The sequence below is a fragment of the Toxotes jaculatrix genome, chromosome 22 (genome assembly GCF_017976425.1).
Source record: "Toxotes jaculatrix isolate fToxJac2 chromosome 22, fToxJac2.pri, whole genome shotgun sequence".
Lineage (NCBI taxonomy): Eukaryota > Metazoa > Chordata > Actinopteri > Toxotidae > Toxotes > Toxotes jaculatrix.
The window spans coordinates 2,173,740-2,185,368 of record NC_054415.1 but is presented as its reverse complement, the minus strand read 5'-3'; the positions used below and the strand labels follow the sequence as shown (position 1 = coordinate 2,185,368).

The window sequence follows — 11,629 nt, the reverse complement described above, 5'->3', positions numbered from 1 at the left end:
GGTGACGAAACCACAACGCTTCTCGTCCACTTCGTAGTCTCATCGGTCTCTGCCTCTTCCTGTCGTTTTCCTGTTCCCTCTTTCACTTTCTCTACCTCTCTTCCTCTCTGGCCGCTGCTTTCGGTGAGCGAGTGGGCTGCATATTGATTTTTACTGTTGAACTTGCGTGGCTCTCTCCATCTCTCTCTCTCTCTCTCTTTCGCCCCCACAGACACAAACTGACGGAGAAGTTGATTAGGAGCCGCTCTAAATATATCCTCCACCTCCTCCACCTCCTCCTCCTCTTCTTCTTCTTCTTCCTCTTCCTCTCTTTCCTCTCCTGCTAACTCCCTCACCCACTCGCTCTCCCACACCGGTTCAATCGCTCATTCTCTGCGTTTTCTCTCGCCCAGTTCTCCTGGACGCCGCTCTGCCAAGCGCTTTCTCTTCCTCTCTCCATTTCCTTTCCACTTGCTCTTAGCATATCATTTGTCAACACCCCCCTAAATATAAAAAACGAGCGATAGATGGATGGAGAGACGCAGGCAATATTGACGGGTTTGGCTGAAAATCATATGATAACTTCACAAATTCAGGAACGATGGGTAAAGTTTTCAGAGCCGTGTCCATTTTGTGAATCTTTGGGGAATAAACAGTAAGTTGTGTTTGCAGCAGGTGGGTTTAGATACTCACATACTGTTCTTACATACATAAAACCTCCTGGCAAACTTCCTGCTGAATCTCTTCTGCTTGTCTCGCCCTCACTTCACCTGAATGAACCCGACACACTCACACATGCATGCCAAAAGTATGTGCAAGGAAACACGTGCAAGATATAAACTGTGCACATATGAGCAATGAAACATGCATAAGGCTTATTCTCATCAGAAATGCTAATGATTTATAAATTATTTCTAAGAGCAGCAGATTTTTACTGGATGTATGTCAGTGTGTATCTGCAAAGCAGAAAGACAATAGGAAAGATTAAAAAAAAAAATTTCAACAAAACTGAATAAACAGATTTTTTTTGGCCCCAGTAAATACAACACCGATATATTATGGCTTTTGAAGCTGATATATATAGAATGTGTTTGCAAACAGTTGCTTGTTTATGTGCCAAGCAGATATGGAGCAACATTAGCATTAATCTGGAGTCTAGTTCGTGTCGACCTGTTGAATGTGAGTCCAGTCGTGTCTCTCCTTGTCGCTCTGTTTTGTTCTCCACCAACTCTGACTGACTTTGTCTGTGCAGTGTGTGTCTGTGTGTGTGTGTGTGTGTCTGTGTGTGTGTGTCAGAGCACAGCAGTCTTCCTGGTGTAAATGAAGATTAGCTGAGATGGTGTTAGAGATATGCAGGGTCCAGATGGGAGAGCGAGCCGCTCTGTTTATTCTGCATCTATGTCGACCGTCCTGGAAGTAAACACAGCACACAAAGGCCTTGTGCAATTTAGCAGCGTGCTGATTGCGGCACGGGACAAACAAACAAACAGGCTCACCGGGCTGTTCTCCTGGGCGTGTGCGTCCCTCGATTTAAATCTCATTTGCCTTCTCCTGGTTTTGCTGAAAGCTGAGGCTGACGTGGAGCCGAGCCGCCGGCCGCTCCGCTGCTGGTTTGAAATGGGGGGAGCATTTTTCCGACAATGAGCACGTGGGCATGTGGCTTTAGGCATATTTGACAGGATCAAATGACTTACAAAGAAAAGAAAATGCTGTCGTTTATGAAATAATCCCCCTATACTTATTTCATCCACATCCTCTCCTCTGCTTATTTTTTCTTTTTCCTCTCATCTCCAACCGCCCCCCCCCCCCCCCCCCCCCCTTTAAATGGATTGAGGTAAAATGGGAATCTGTATTCAGTGGGTGGTTTTAAGATACACTGACTTTGTTTAGATTTGAAATGCACATCACATATGCATGATGACATAAACCTCAAGGCCTGTCCTCAGATCTGCCTGATTTTGTCAAATAAAGAAGCTGGGGGAAATACAAGGTGTTTATCATGCAGGTTTTGGCTCTGTGTGTGTGTGCGTGTGTGTGTGTGCGTGTGGTTAGCGATGAGCACATGTGTGCAGATGCGTGTACCTGAGCGTGTGCTTTCGCACATGTGGCAGCAAGGAGTCCGAGGGTTTTTAATCCTTTGCTGAATAATGAGATCAGTGAGTTCAGACAGGCAGTGACAGTGCAGGGTGCGTGTTCACACTCAGGCAGCTGACTGTAATCATTTGCATACCCACTTCAGAGAGCCGCCTGAGTGTGAATTCTGGTTTGTACCAGGCTTTTGCACCTTTCTCCCTCTTTTCCTGACTCATGCTGCATCTGTTTGCCCCTTTTTTCTGTCTGAAGGCTTCTGAGAATTTTGATTGGATGGCACATTATGGACGTGCTGTTTTGTTATGTGAGACTGTTGTGACACAAAGCAGCAGAAATTCTATGATAAAGACTGAGATAAGAATTTGTTACATGACGTTAAGTAACGTCTGTTTTTTAAATTGATAATTAACAAACTGCTGCATGTAAGTGTTCCTTTAATGTCGCGCACAAAATGTGTTTCTGGACACAAATAATGAGACACAGTCAGGGGAAACGCACAGCGCTGAAAGTCCAGTGTTTGGTTGATGACTTCGTCCTTCTCGCTGGCCATAATTGCTAAAGCTGCTAATTTCAATACACAAACACTAGGCACCTAGCATGGAAACAGAGTTTGCTATAAAGAGACACCAGTTGTACCAGCTGATTGTCTCACCATCCTTTTCTCTCACGCAGACAGGTGTATATATTTATTGCTAGCTTTGGTAGGTGGTGGTGCGTACACATGCTCCACCACCTACTCCGAGACGTCAGGCTCGCCACCGTGTTTATTATAGAGAAATTAGAATTGTGCAGAGGAGAGCTAAACTCTGTTTGATCTCTCCGACGTGCGTGCGTTCGCGTCTATATGAGCGAAAGAGACAGAAATAGAGATAGAGGAAGAGGAGAGAGATGCTGTCAACTCTCTCCATCCTCCTCCTCCTCCTCAGTGAAGCAGATGTCCAATTGAGTCTATTTAAAGCCGGTGCAGTATGGCTGCTGATGCTGAGCGCGCCGGGCTGTAGCTTTGCATTACCGTTATGTCTTACCTACAGTGTTCTCAGCCCCGAGTTCAAATTCTCAATTCTCACTGTGCAGAACGTCGGCTGGAAATTAGCTGAAGGCTGATTACTGTAGAAAACCCCGCAACCTCAATTCGGGGGATTTTTCAAAAACGTTTTAAACTTTAGCTGCAACAAAGCACTCAAACCACAGCAGCTTCCTGTCAAACTGACCGTTAATCTGTGAGTGCACGTGCAATGACTAATATCACAACCCTGAAAATAACAAACCACAGGTGCTGTAACTCCAATGGCTTTGGCACACACTGTTGTTCCCACTCTCTTCTGTTGTCCTAGACAATTATCTGAAACAGACACAGTTCTGACACTCGTCTTTTTTCCCTCCATCGGGGCTCATCTGTTTTTTCCCAATGAGCAAATAGATGGCAGCTCAGAATAGGTGGGACTTGGCCGCGGTCTTGTCATTCTTCGCCAGGGATGACGCATCTGCTGCCATGATGTCGAGGGGAGGGGAAAAGAGAAAGAGAAAGAAAAAAAAAACAGTTATCAACAGGATGTGGTGGTGTCTCACAGGAAGTCAGCGCTGACAGGGTTATTGCAGACAGTGAAATGCTCTGCAGGGCTGTGATGATGCCTCACAGTTTGCAACTGCAACACTGAACCGTTGTGTTTGGATGAGGTCTCAGCTGTGAGGTGTTTGACCTGTCACTGGGAGGCTGCAGCAGCTTCAGCCAGTGGTTTCTGATCAGCTGTAGCTGGAGAATGAAACATTAGATAATTGTGCTTTTAAGGAAACTTTGATTTGAATTGTCTTGATAATAATTTTAGAATTTATTTACCAAGTAACTGCAGATGAATCTTGAAAATGAAGAACACTGGTGTTAACTCGTTTCTCTTGTTTGACTCAGATGATAATTTCTTTTGCTTTCAGAACAAAACCATCTTGTCAAAATAAGAGTAATTTTCTCGCAGTTGTTTCACTCTTCTTAAAAAAAAAACTCAAAGAACAAATCATCGCAACAGACCAAAACAGATGTCAGGACAAACAGAACAAGACGCTGATGGATCATTTTTACCGTGTGCTAATTTTACAGTGTGCCAGCTCTAAAACTGTGTGTAAACTCTGTTCCCTCCGGCATGTTTTAAAAAAAAGAAGATGGGTAAATGAGTTGCTTAGGTGGGGTTTACCCTCCTCTACTGTAGCCTTCCTGTGAAAGAGGGACCGGAGGAAGCTCGGAGACGCGTCTGCAGAGCGCAGGCTTTGTACAGGAGGGGGCGGAGGGAGAGAGAGAGAGAGAGAGAGAGTGAGAGAGGGAAAGAGAGAGCGAGAGAGAGAGAGAGAGAGAGAGAGAGCTGTGACAGCGCTCATCATCCACTGAACAACCAGGACGGGTTGCATCCGAGCAATCGCTGTCATTCGCAGACGGAGTTTACAGCCTTTGCGCCGCTTTTTCTTTCGATCTTTTTCTGCCGCACCCCCTCCCTCTCCCGGTGCTGCCCAGCCAGTCGACCATGGTTTCTATAATTTCAGACCTGGACCCTCTGAAAAGCTGGAACGTGTTAAGGTAAGCGCCCGGTCAGTTCCTCCACAGCCTCGCCATTGTGAACGGGTTGATAGCAGAGAGGGGATAGAGACAGAAGTACGGTGTTTTGCAGAAAATCAGGGTGGGACGCGGCGCAGGCAGGAGGTCGCCGCCTTCTGAGCTCTAGTTGTGGCGCTGCGGTGCGTAATTACGCGCAGTTTGCGCCGTTTGGCTCGAAACTGCGCCGAGCACAGCGCTCTTTCTACTTTCTGAGCTCCTCTCCCTCTCCGCCTCGGCTCTGTCATGAGGCTGACACATGCAAGCTGCTCTGTGTCCGCGTACATCTCGTTAACCCCCGACGCTCGTCCCGCACGGCGCTTCATCACCACCATCATCTCCAAACTTCGTCCATTCCGGCGTAGAAGTAAGAATAACACTCATTTATCACCATCACCCCCCCTCAGCGTCCTCCCTCCCTCCCCCCTCCTCACCCCCCCTCACACTTCCACCCCACCCCCATGCTGATTTGGTCCCTCCAAATGTTGAAGAGCCTCACGCTGCCAGAAAAGTACACCCCTCCAGGAATTTATGTTGGAACATTTACTCGTGGCCGATTGCCTGCAACAGAGCGCTTTTAGAGAACATTAAATTTTATCTTCAGAGCTGCACAACATGTTTTCAGCTCTGCTTCAGAAACAGCCCTGTAGGAGGCGGTCCTGAAACAAATTTGATTCACCGAGCGTCCTGTCAGGTCAAAGGTGAAGCTTCTCCAGCTCACCTAGTCTTGAGTGAGCACTCTCTCCTCTTTGTCAAACAGCTATTAGACTCATAGACCGGACATGAGGCTCTATCTCGGACCTGCAAATCACTATGAATACATTCACTGTCATTAAGCATCTCAGCAGAAAAGCCTATGAATTTAAAAGCTGGAATTTAAAAGGCCTTGTCCCTGAATATTTCAGCCATTTGATAAATAAGTCATTATTCCCTCGACAGACTCGGCGGCAGCAGCGGGGACTATCGCAAATTCTATTTTAGAAACGGAGAGAGGAGACAGAACCCTCAAGACCCTCAAATTATTCTTTTAATGCTGCCTCTCCCCTCTTTTTCATTTTTATCCCTCCGATGCCCTCCATCCCACCATCATTATCCACCAATCCAAAATAGAAAATGAGTGGAGTAATGTAGAGCAGGAATATTTCAGTGAACCGCTGATGGATGAAGGAGGGGGGGGCTAAATGATGTCATTTCCAAACAGGCAGTGATGACCATCCAGACTGAGAAATAGAGCATGCAGCTGACCCCCCCACCTCCACCACCACACACACACACACACACACACACACTCGTAAATAGCTGCAGTACAGACTTTCTCTCTGGACACACTCTCATCCTCTCCTCTCGGTCTATTTGCTTAACGGGGACAGATCTCCTGGCAGCAATAAAAATGTCGCTTATGACTAATTTTAGAACAGATAACGCCTTAAAAATTGACACACTGGCAACCCGGTGGCCATGTTTGCTTGACAGGTCAAAGGTCAAAAGTGAGGATTTAAGTTTCAAACCTATAAATACTATACAAACTTTTGCACAGGGAATCCAAAGAGAGTTAAAAATCGGATCAGTCGTTAGGAAATAACGAAGCAAACGAGGAGTGAGAAAAGGAAGCAAGGCAGGAGAGAAAGAGGAGACAGAGGAGTATTTACCTTCCCCCTGTCTCTCTCATCTTCTCTTTATTAAACCTTTGTTCTTCCAGATTAGAGGCAGGAGCAGCTGTCCCTCTCCAAAGACGGCACATCTTAATAAAGACCAGCTTACCGCCGGCCCGTTGCTCACACTCTCTTGGGGTCACACACACACTTTAACTAACAACCTCACTCATTCCCTCACACACACACACACACACAAACGAGTACTCACGCCCACAAACACACTTCTCAATCGTCTATGATAATGAAGCACCTCGGCGTCGTTCTCCGCGTCGTTTTCTCCCTAATGAGACTCACCTCCGTCACGCTCAGACACACACACTTAACACACACACTTGTTATTGTCGAGCACCAGAGGCAGATGAACAAAGGGAAGTGAAAAGGAGCACAAACACTTGATTTAGTCAGATATCATTTTCTTAATTTTAATGCTTGGTAACGCATGTGGAACCTGGATCTGCGGCGCTGTGGCTGAACAACAGCGACAACTGTGCGTCTCAGTAGCACTGCAGTTTTTTTTTTAATTCATTCCTGCTCTTAAAAACAAACAGGAAAGATACTGAATCACAACAATGTCAGAGCAAGGAAACTTTAAAGCAAACTGTCGACGCAGATGAAAGATGAGACCTCACTGCTGTTACACAGTTAGGCAGCATGATATGCACATTATCACAATTAGCTGATTAATGCAGCTCTGTGGAATTTGATTTAGTTTAAATGCAATAAGGAGTTAAAGGAAGTGTTATCTGATCAGCAGCGGGGTCTGTCTTCTCTTCTGCAATCACTATCTCTGCTGTTTTATATACTGTATGAATCTACACACAGATAAACACGCTTATTTCCAGGGTGAGCGCAGTGGATGGATGTTAGAAATCTGTCCGTGCCTCTCACGATGCACGTCACATATCTGAAGTGCAGTTCAGATATTCCATAATGAGAAACAGCATGCATATTAATTCAGTCTGATTACACCCAGCTACCACACACACATGCACACGCACACACACCGAAAGACGAGGTGTGCTCTGTATTCAGTTAGGGAGGGGAGAAAGGAGAGCTCAGGTTTTTATTCTGTTCCCATCTGGTTTGCAGATACAACGACCGGAAGTTAAAGATAAAAGTGTGTTTTTGGAGAGAAATCAGCCAAATTAGAGGTCAAGGTGGGAAATGAGTGAAAATTCATGGCGCTAAAGTGGAAATAATCATGTTCAAGCTCAAACGTTTAAAAAAAATTCTCCTCAGAGTCCGTTTTCAGCATCGTCCAATCCTAAAAATCCTTTCGCTCACGGCAGCGTTCCATCCTGCAGCTCCGAGCGAAGCAGGAGGGAAAAGAAAGCGAAGAGCGAGGGGGTCGACAGCAAAAGGGGGCTTGACCTTTGACCCTGCAGTGTTGGTTTTAATTAATCCTACTTAAAGAGTTTGTCCGCTTGCATTATGTGTCGCTTTATATCCCGTCGGACCGGGAGGAGAGGCACAAATCCATCTGCCTAATTACCGAGACCACTGTTTGAATCTTTAAATCCCCTCTGATAGTGTGTGAGTGTTGCGTGAGAGTGTGTGTGGTGCTTTATCTAGAAGCCAGACCTTTTCTCCATTCAGGATTATGCTGGTTTTAACTAAAGGGTCAGAGTGAAAACATTTGGTTAAAGCAGTTACTGATACCTTCGGTAACGACCGACAGTTTTATCTTTAAAATTGAGACTTTTCATGGTCAGAAATTGACAAGTTTTCAGTGTTTTCCTCCGAATTTCTTTCTTTTCATGATTAATAAGGCTCCAAAGCAGCATGTTGGTCTGTCACAGGACACTGAAGCCATTATGTAAAATGAGGCAGGCGTCGTTTCATAAGAGCCAAAAACTGCTGATTTGTTTTATTTTGAATCAAAATCCCCCAATTAACCTGATAAATCCTCCCGACTTTGGATAAACTCCTTCCTCCGTCTCCCTCTCCATCTTTCCATCTTTCCATCGCTGCGTTTGTTGGCTTACTTCGTATTTTGTGATACTTTTCCCATCGAGCTGAGCACAGTCTCTGCCCTCTCTGCCCTGATTTGCTCCTCGAGAGATGATGATTACAGCTGAATTTGACGCATGTGAATGATGACGCGGTTTGAGTCATGTGACGTCCTGACGAGCTATTTTCAGGGCGTTCTTCTGGGTTTTTGATGAGGATCAGCTCAGGAAACGCCTTAGATGGTTTAGATGAATATTCCGGGGGTTTTTTTTATCGCCCTCGGGTGCAGAGCATTGGTCAACGTCGGAGCTCGTGTAGAGTGAATGAGGGGAAAAGGTAGAAGAAGGACTCAGGAGTGTGCAGGTTCCACAGAAAGACCACGGACTGTAAATTCACCTGAGCCAAGCTCACTCAGTTTTATTTGCAGAATAATGTTTGGTCACATTTGGGATATAAAATCCACAGTGTGGCCACTAAGTAGAGTTAAATAATGTTGTTAAAATTACAGCTGCAGTCTGGACTTTTTTGTGTGTGGTTTGTTTTGTTTTTTTTTTTGTTTTTTTTTGATGACACGCTTCGACTGGAGCTCATTTTTTCACCACATCCCTTAAACAATGACGATCAATGTGATAGAAGAAAAAGCCGGGCGACAAGTTTAAACGAAAGTGATGGCAGCGGAGAGGAGGGTCGGGGTGCTGCGGGGTGGACTCAGAATTCACTCTCCACTTCCCACAGCTGTCAATCAAGGCTTTGTAGCGGCGGAGAACAATACGGCATTCAGCTTCCGAGTGACGGAGGCGGACGGGGCGGGCAGAAGGAGAAAGGGAGGGAGGGCTGAATTCCTCCGAACCCCCTGGAATCAGCAAGAGATAATTACACAGTTGAGGCGAGAGTGCGTCACAAAACACAAAAGAGATGGAGGAAAGATGACAGAGAGGGAAGGGCACTGGGAAAGCTACGGAGGAGCAGGAAAGGCTGGAAATTACAGCAGAGAGGGAAAGAGCAGCGTGTAGGCGAGACTCCTCCAGGTGTGTGTGTGTGCTGTGAAGCAGACAGTGTGTAAGTGAGATGGACGTTATTCAGTCAGTGTCACCTCTGCCATGATAGTTATATTTTTATCATGTAGTTATCAGTGTGGGATACTGATAACTGTCCAGATTTCTCACAAATTAATCGATTATCAGCATTTTTACTGATGAATTTTCTGTCCGTCAGCTTATCAAATAATCCACTAACAGCTTCAGCTCTTCAACACTGTAAAAAGTTGTTAAAATCATCTGCAAATTACTGCCTACTCTTTAATGGATCATTAATAATAATCCAGTAACAAACCTAATAATGAATCTGTGTAGCCGAGGTGGTAAGCCACCCACATGTTGACACATCTTGTCCCATGATTGAATTAGTTACAGTGGATGGTCCAAACAATGGCCAGGCTCATTTAATAAACAGCGTTTGCTGTGTGGAGCAGCACCTCTGCTCGCTTCCCCTCAGGGTTAATGTTTCGTTTCATAAAAGTTTATCATTTCTCGTCTTTTTAGCAGATGTGGTCGAACTGACCCGAGTCCTGCTGCGTTGTGAGTTTAATGTTGTGTTTTTATGTTGTGGTGTTCCATCTGTGTGTCGTTTCATCTAAGATCTGAATTCTTGTCCGTCACGTAAGCTTGAATATGTTTATTATGTTTGGTTTCAGAGGAGACGTCTGTGGTCAGAATGTCGTTTCTTAGGCTTTTTCCATCTCTCGTGCTGCAGGGTGATGCTCCACAAGTAAAAAGTTCAAATAAATGTGAAAATGTCTCAGACTAGTTTCAGTATCTCCTCCTGCTGTCAAAGTCAAAACCCGAGTATTGTTCTGCCTTCACAAGTTTATTTCAGTCACATCATTTTCAGCCTTTCAAACAGTGTGTTCACAGGTTACAGTGTGTGTGTGTGTGTGTGTGTGTGTGTGTGTGTGTGTGTGTGTGTGTGTGTGTGTGTGAGTGTGTGTGAGTGTGAGTGACTGTGTGTGTGCATGAAAGTGTGATTGTGTGTGGATTGTGTTTTTGTCCCGTCCTCTTACATTTGTTGCCAAATTCAGCTTTCGTCTCCTTTGATTTCTTCCAAAAGTAAGATTACCTTCAGATCACAGACACACACACACACACACACACACACACACACACACACACACACACACACACACACACACACAGAGAGAGAGGACATTGTCTGTCTCTTTAATGTTATTTTTCGACTAAAACAAGTGTTGCCTGTCATGACAGATGCAGGAGCTGCAGTTTTTTCTCCTCACAAATATCAGCTTAGTCAGCAGCAGCAGGGATTTAAGACATGTATGTAACACACACCACAGTTTGTTTGTTTTTTTCATTCATTGTCTTAATTTAAACTGGTCAGTGTAACTCATACCTGTACGAACCTATTCCCGTTTTACTCGACTGTAAACCTAATTCTATCCTGAACCCTAAAACCAAGTGTTAACCCTCAAACAGCCATGTAAAGTTGTGGGGTCCAGCTGCCGGATCCCACAAGTATAGTGTGATCCTGGGGTTTGGACCCCACAAATATAGGAAAACAAGCCCACACACACACACACACACAAAAACACACACACACACTTAACACTTACTCCATTGGCCCAAAGTGACAAATCTGTTTAATAATGCAGCACCTGCAGCATGGCTCTGCATCCAGCACAGCATTAAACCAGTTACTGGTTTTAATGCTGTGGCTGAATGGTGCATGTGTACATGTATGTATGTATGTACACGTGTGTATACAGTCACAACATTAAGAGCAGTAAATGGCTTTAATGTTACGGTGTGTTGTACGGTGTGTATCTCTCTGGTTGGAGCTCTGTCTCTCTTTCACCAATCTTCTTATTCTCTCTCCTCCTCACACACACACACACACACACCTACACACACACACGTACACACACACGTACACACACACACGTACACTAATCATTCCCTCTGGCTGTATTTTAGTGCTGTACTTTGTTATAGTCTTATTCTCAAAGGTACTGCTGCCGTGTGCACAACGGCCGGGTCCATAAAGAAGCTTTAAACCTGTGTGTTTCTGTGTGTGTGTATGTGTGTGTGTGTGTGTGTGTGTGAGTGTGTGTGTGTTTCCCCTAGCGACACACAACCGTCTTTATGCCGTATGGCTTAAGAGACACAGGAAGTATAGACTGTCTTCTCCACCTTCTTTCTTTACATCCCTCCTTTCTTTCTTTATATTTCTCCTCCACCTCAGAATCGTTATCAGGGGCAGATTTCCACTGCCCCGCCCCCCCCCATATATCTTTTTTCCCCCCTTACAGTGATCCGCTACTAGCATGCAAAAAGGGGGGAAAGAGGAAGACGATGAGGGAGAG

At 45.2% G+C, this 11,629-nt stretch overlaps 1 protein-coding gene across 3 annotated transcripts in view; it reads left to right on the top strand.

Moving 5' to 3' along the window:
- The first annotated feature begins 4,450 nt into the window (after window positions 1-4,450).
- celf2 (cugbp, Elav-like family member 2) overlaps window positions 4,451-11,629 on the top strand; it is a 168,268-nt gene continuing 161,089 nt past the window's right edge. For all 3 annotated transcript variants that reach the window (XM_041029668.1, XM_041029671.1, XM_041029661.1), the window contains exon 1: window positions 4,451-4,633. In XM_041029668.1, the coding sequence (XP_040885602.1) occupies window positions 4,581-4,633 (53 nt within the window). In that variant the 5' untranslated portion in view covers window positions 4,451-4,580. The remainder of the gene's footprint in view (window positions 4,634-11,629) is intronic.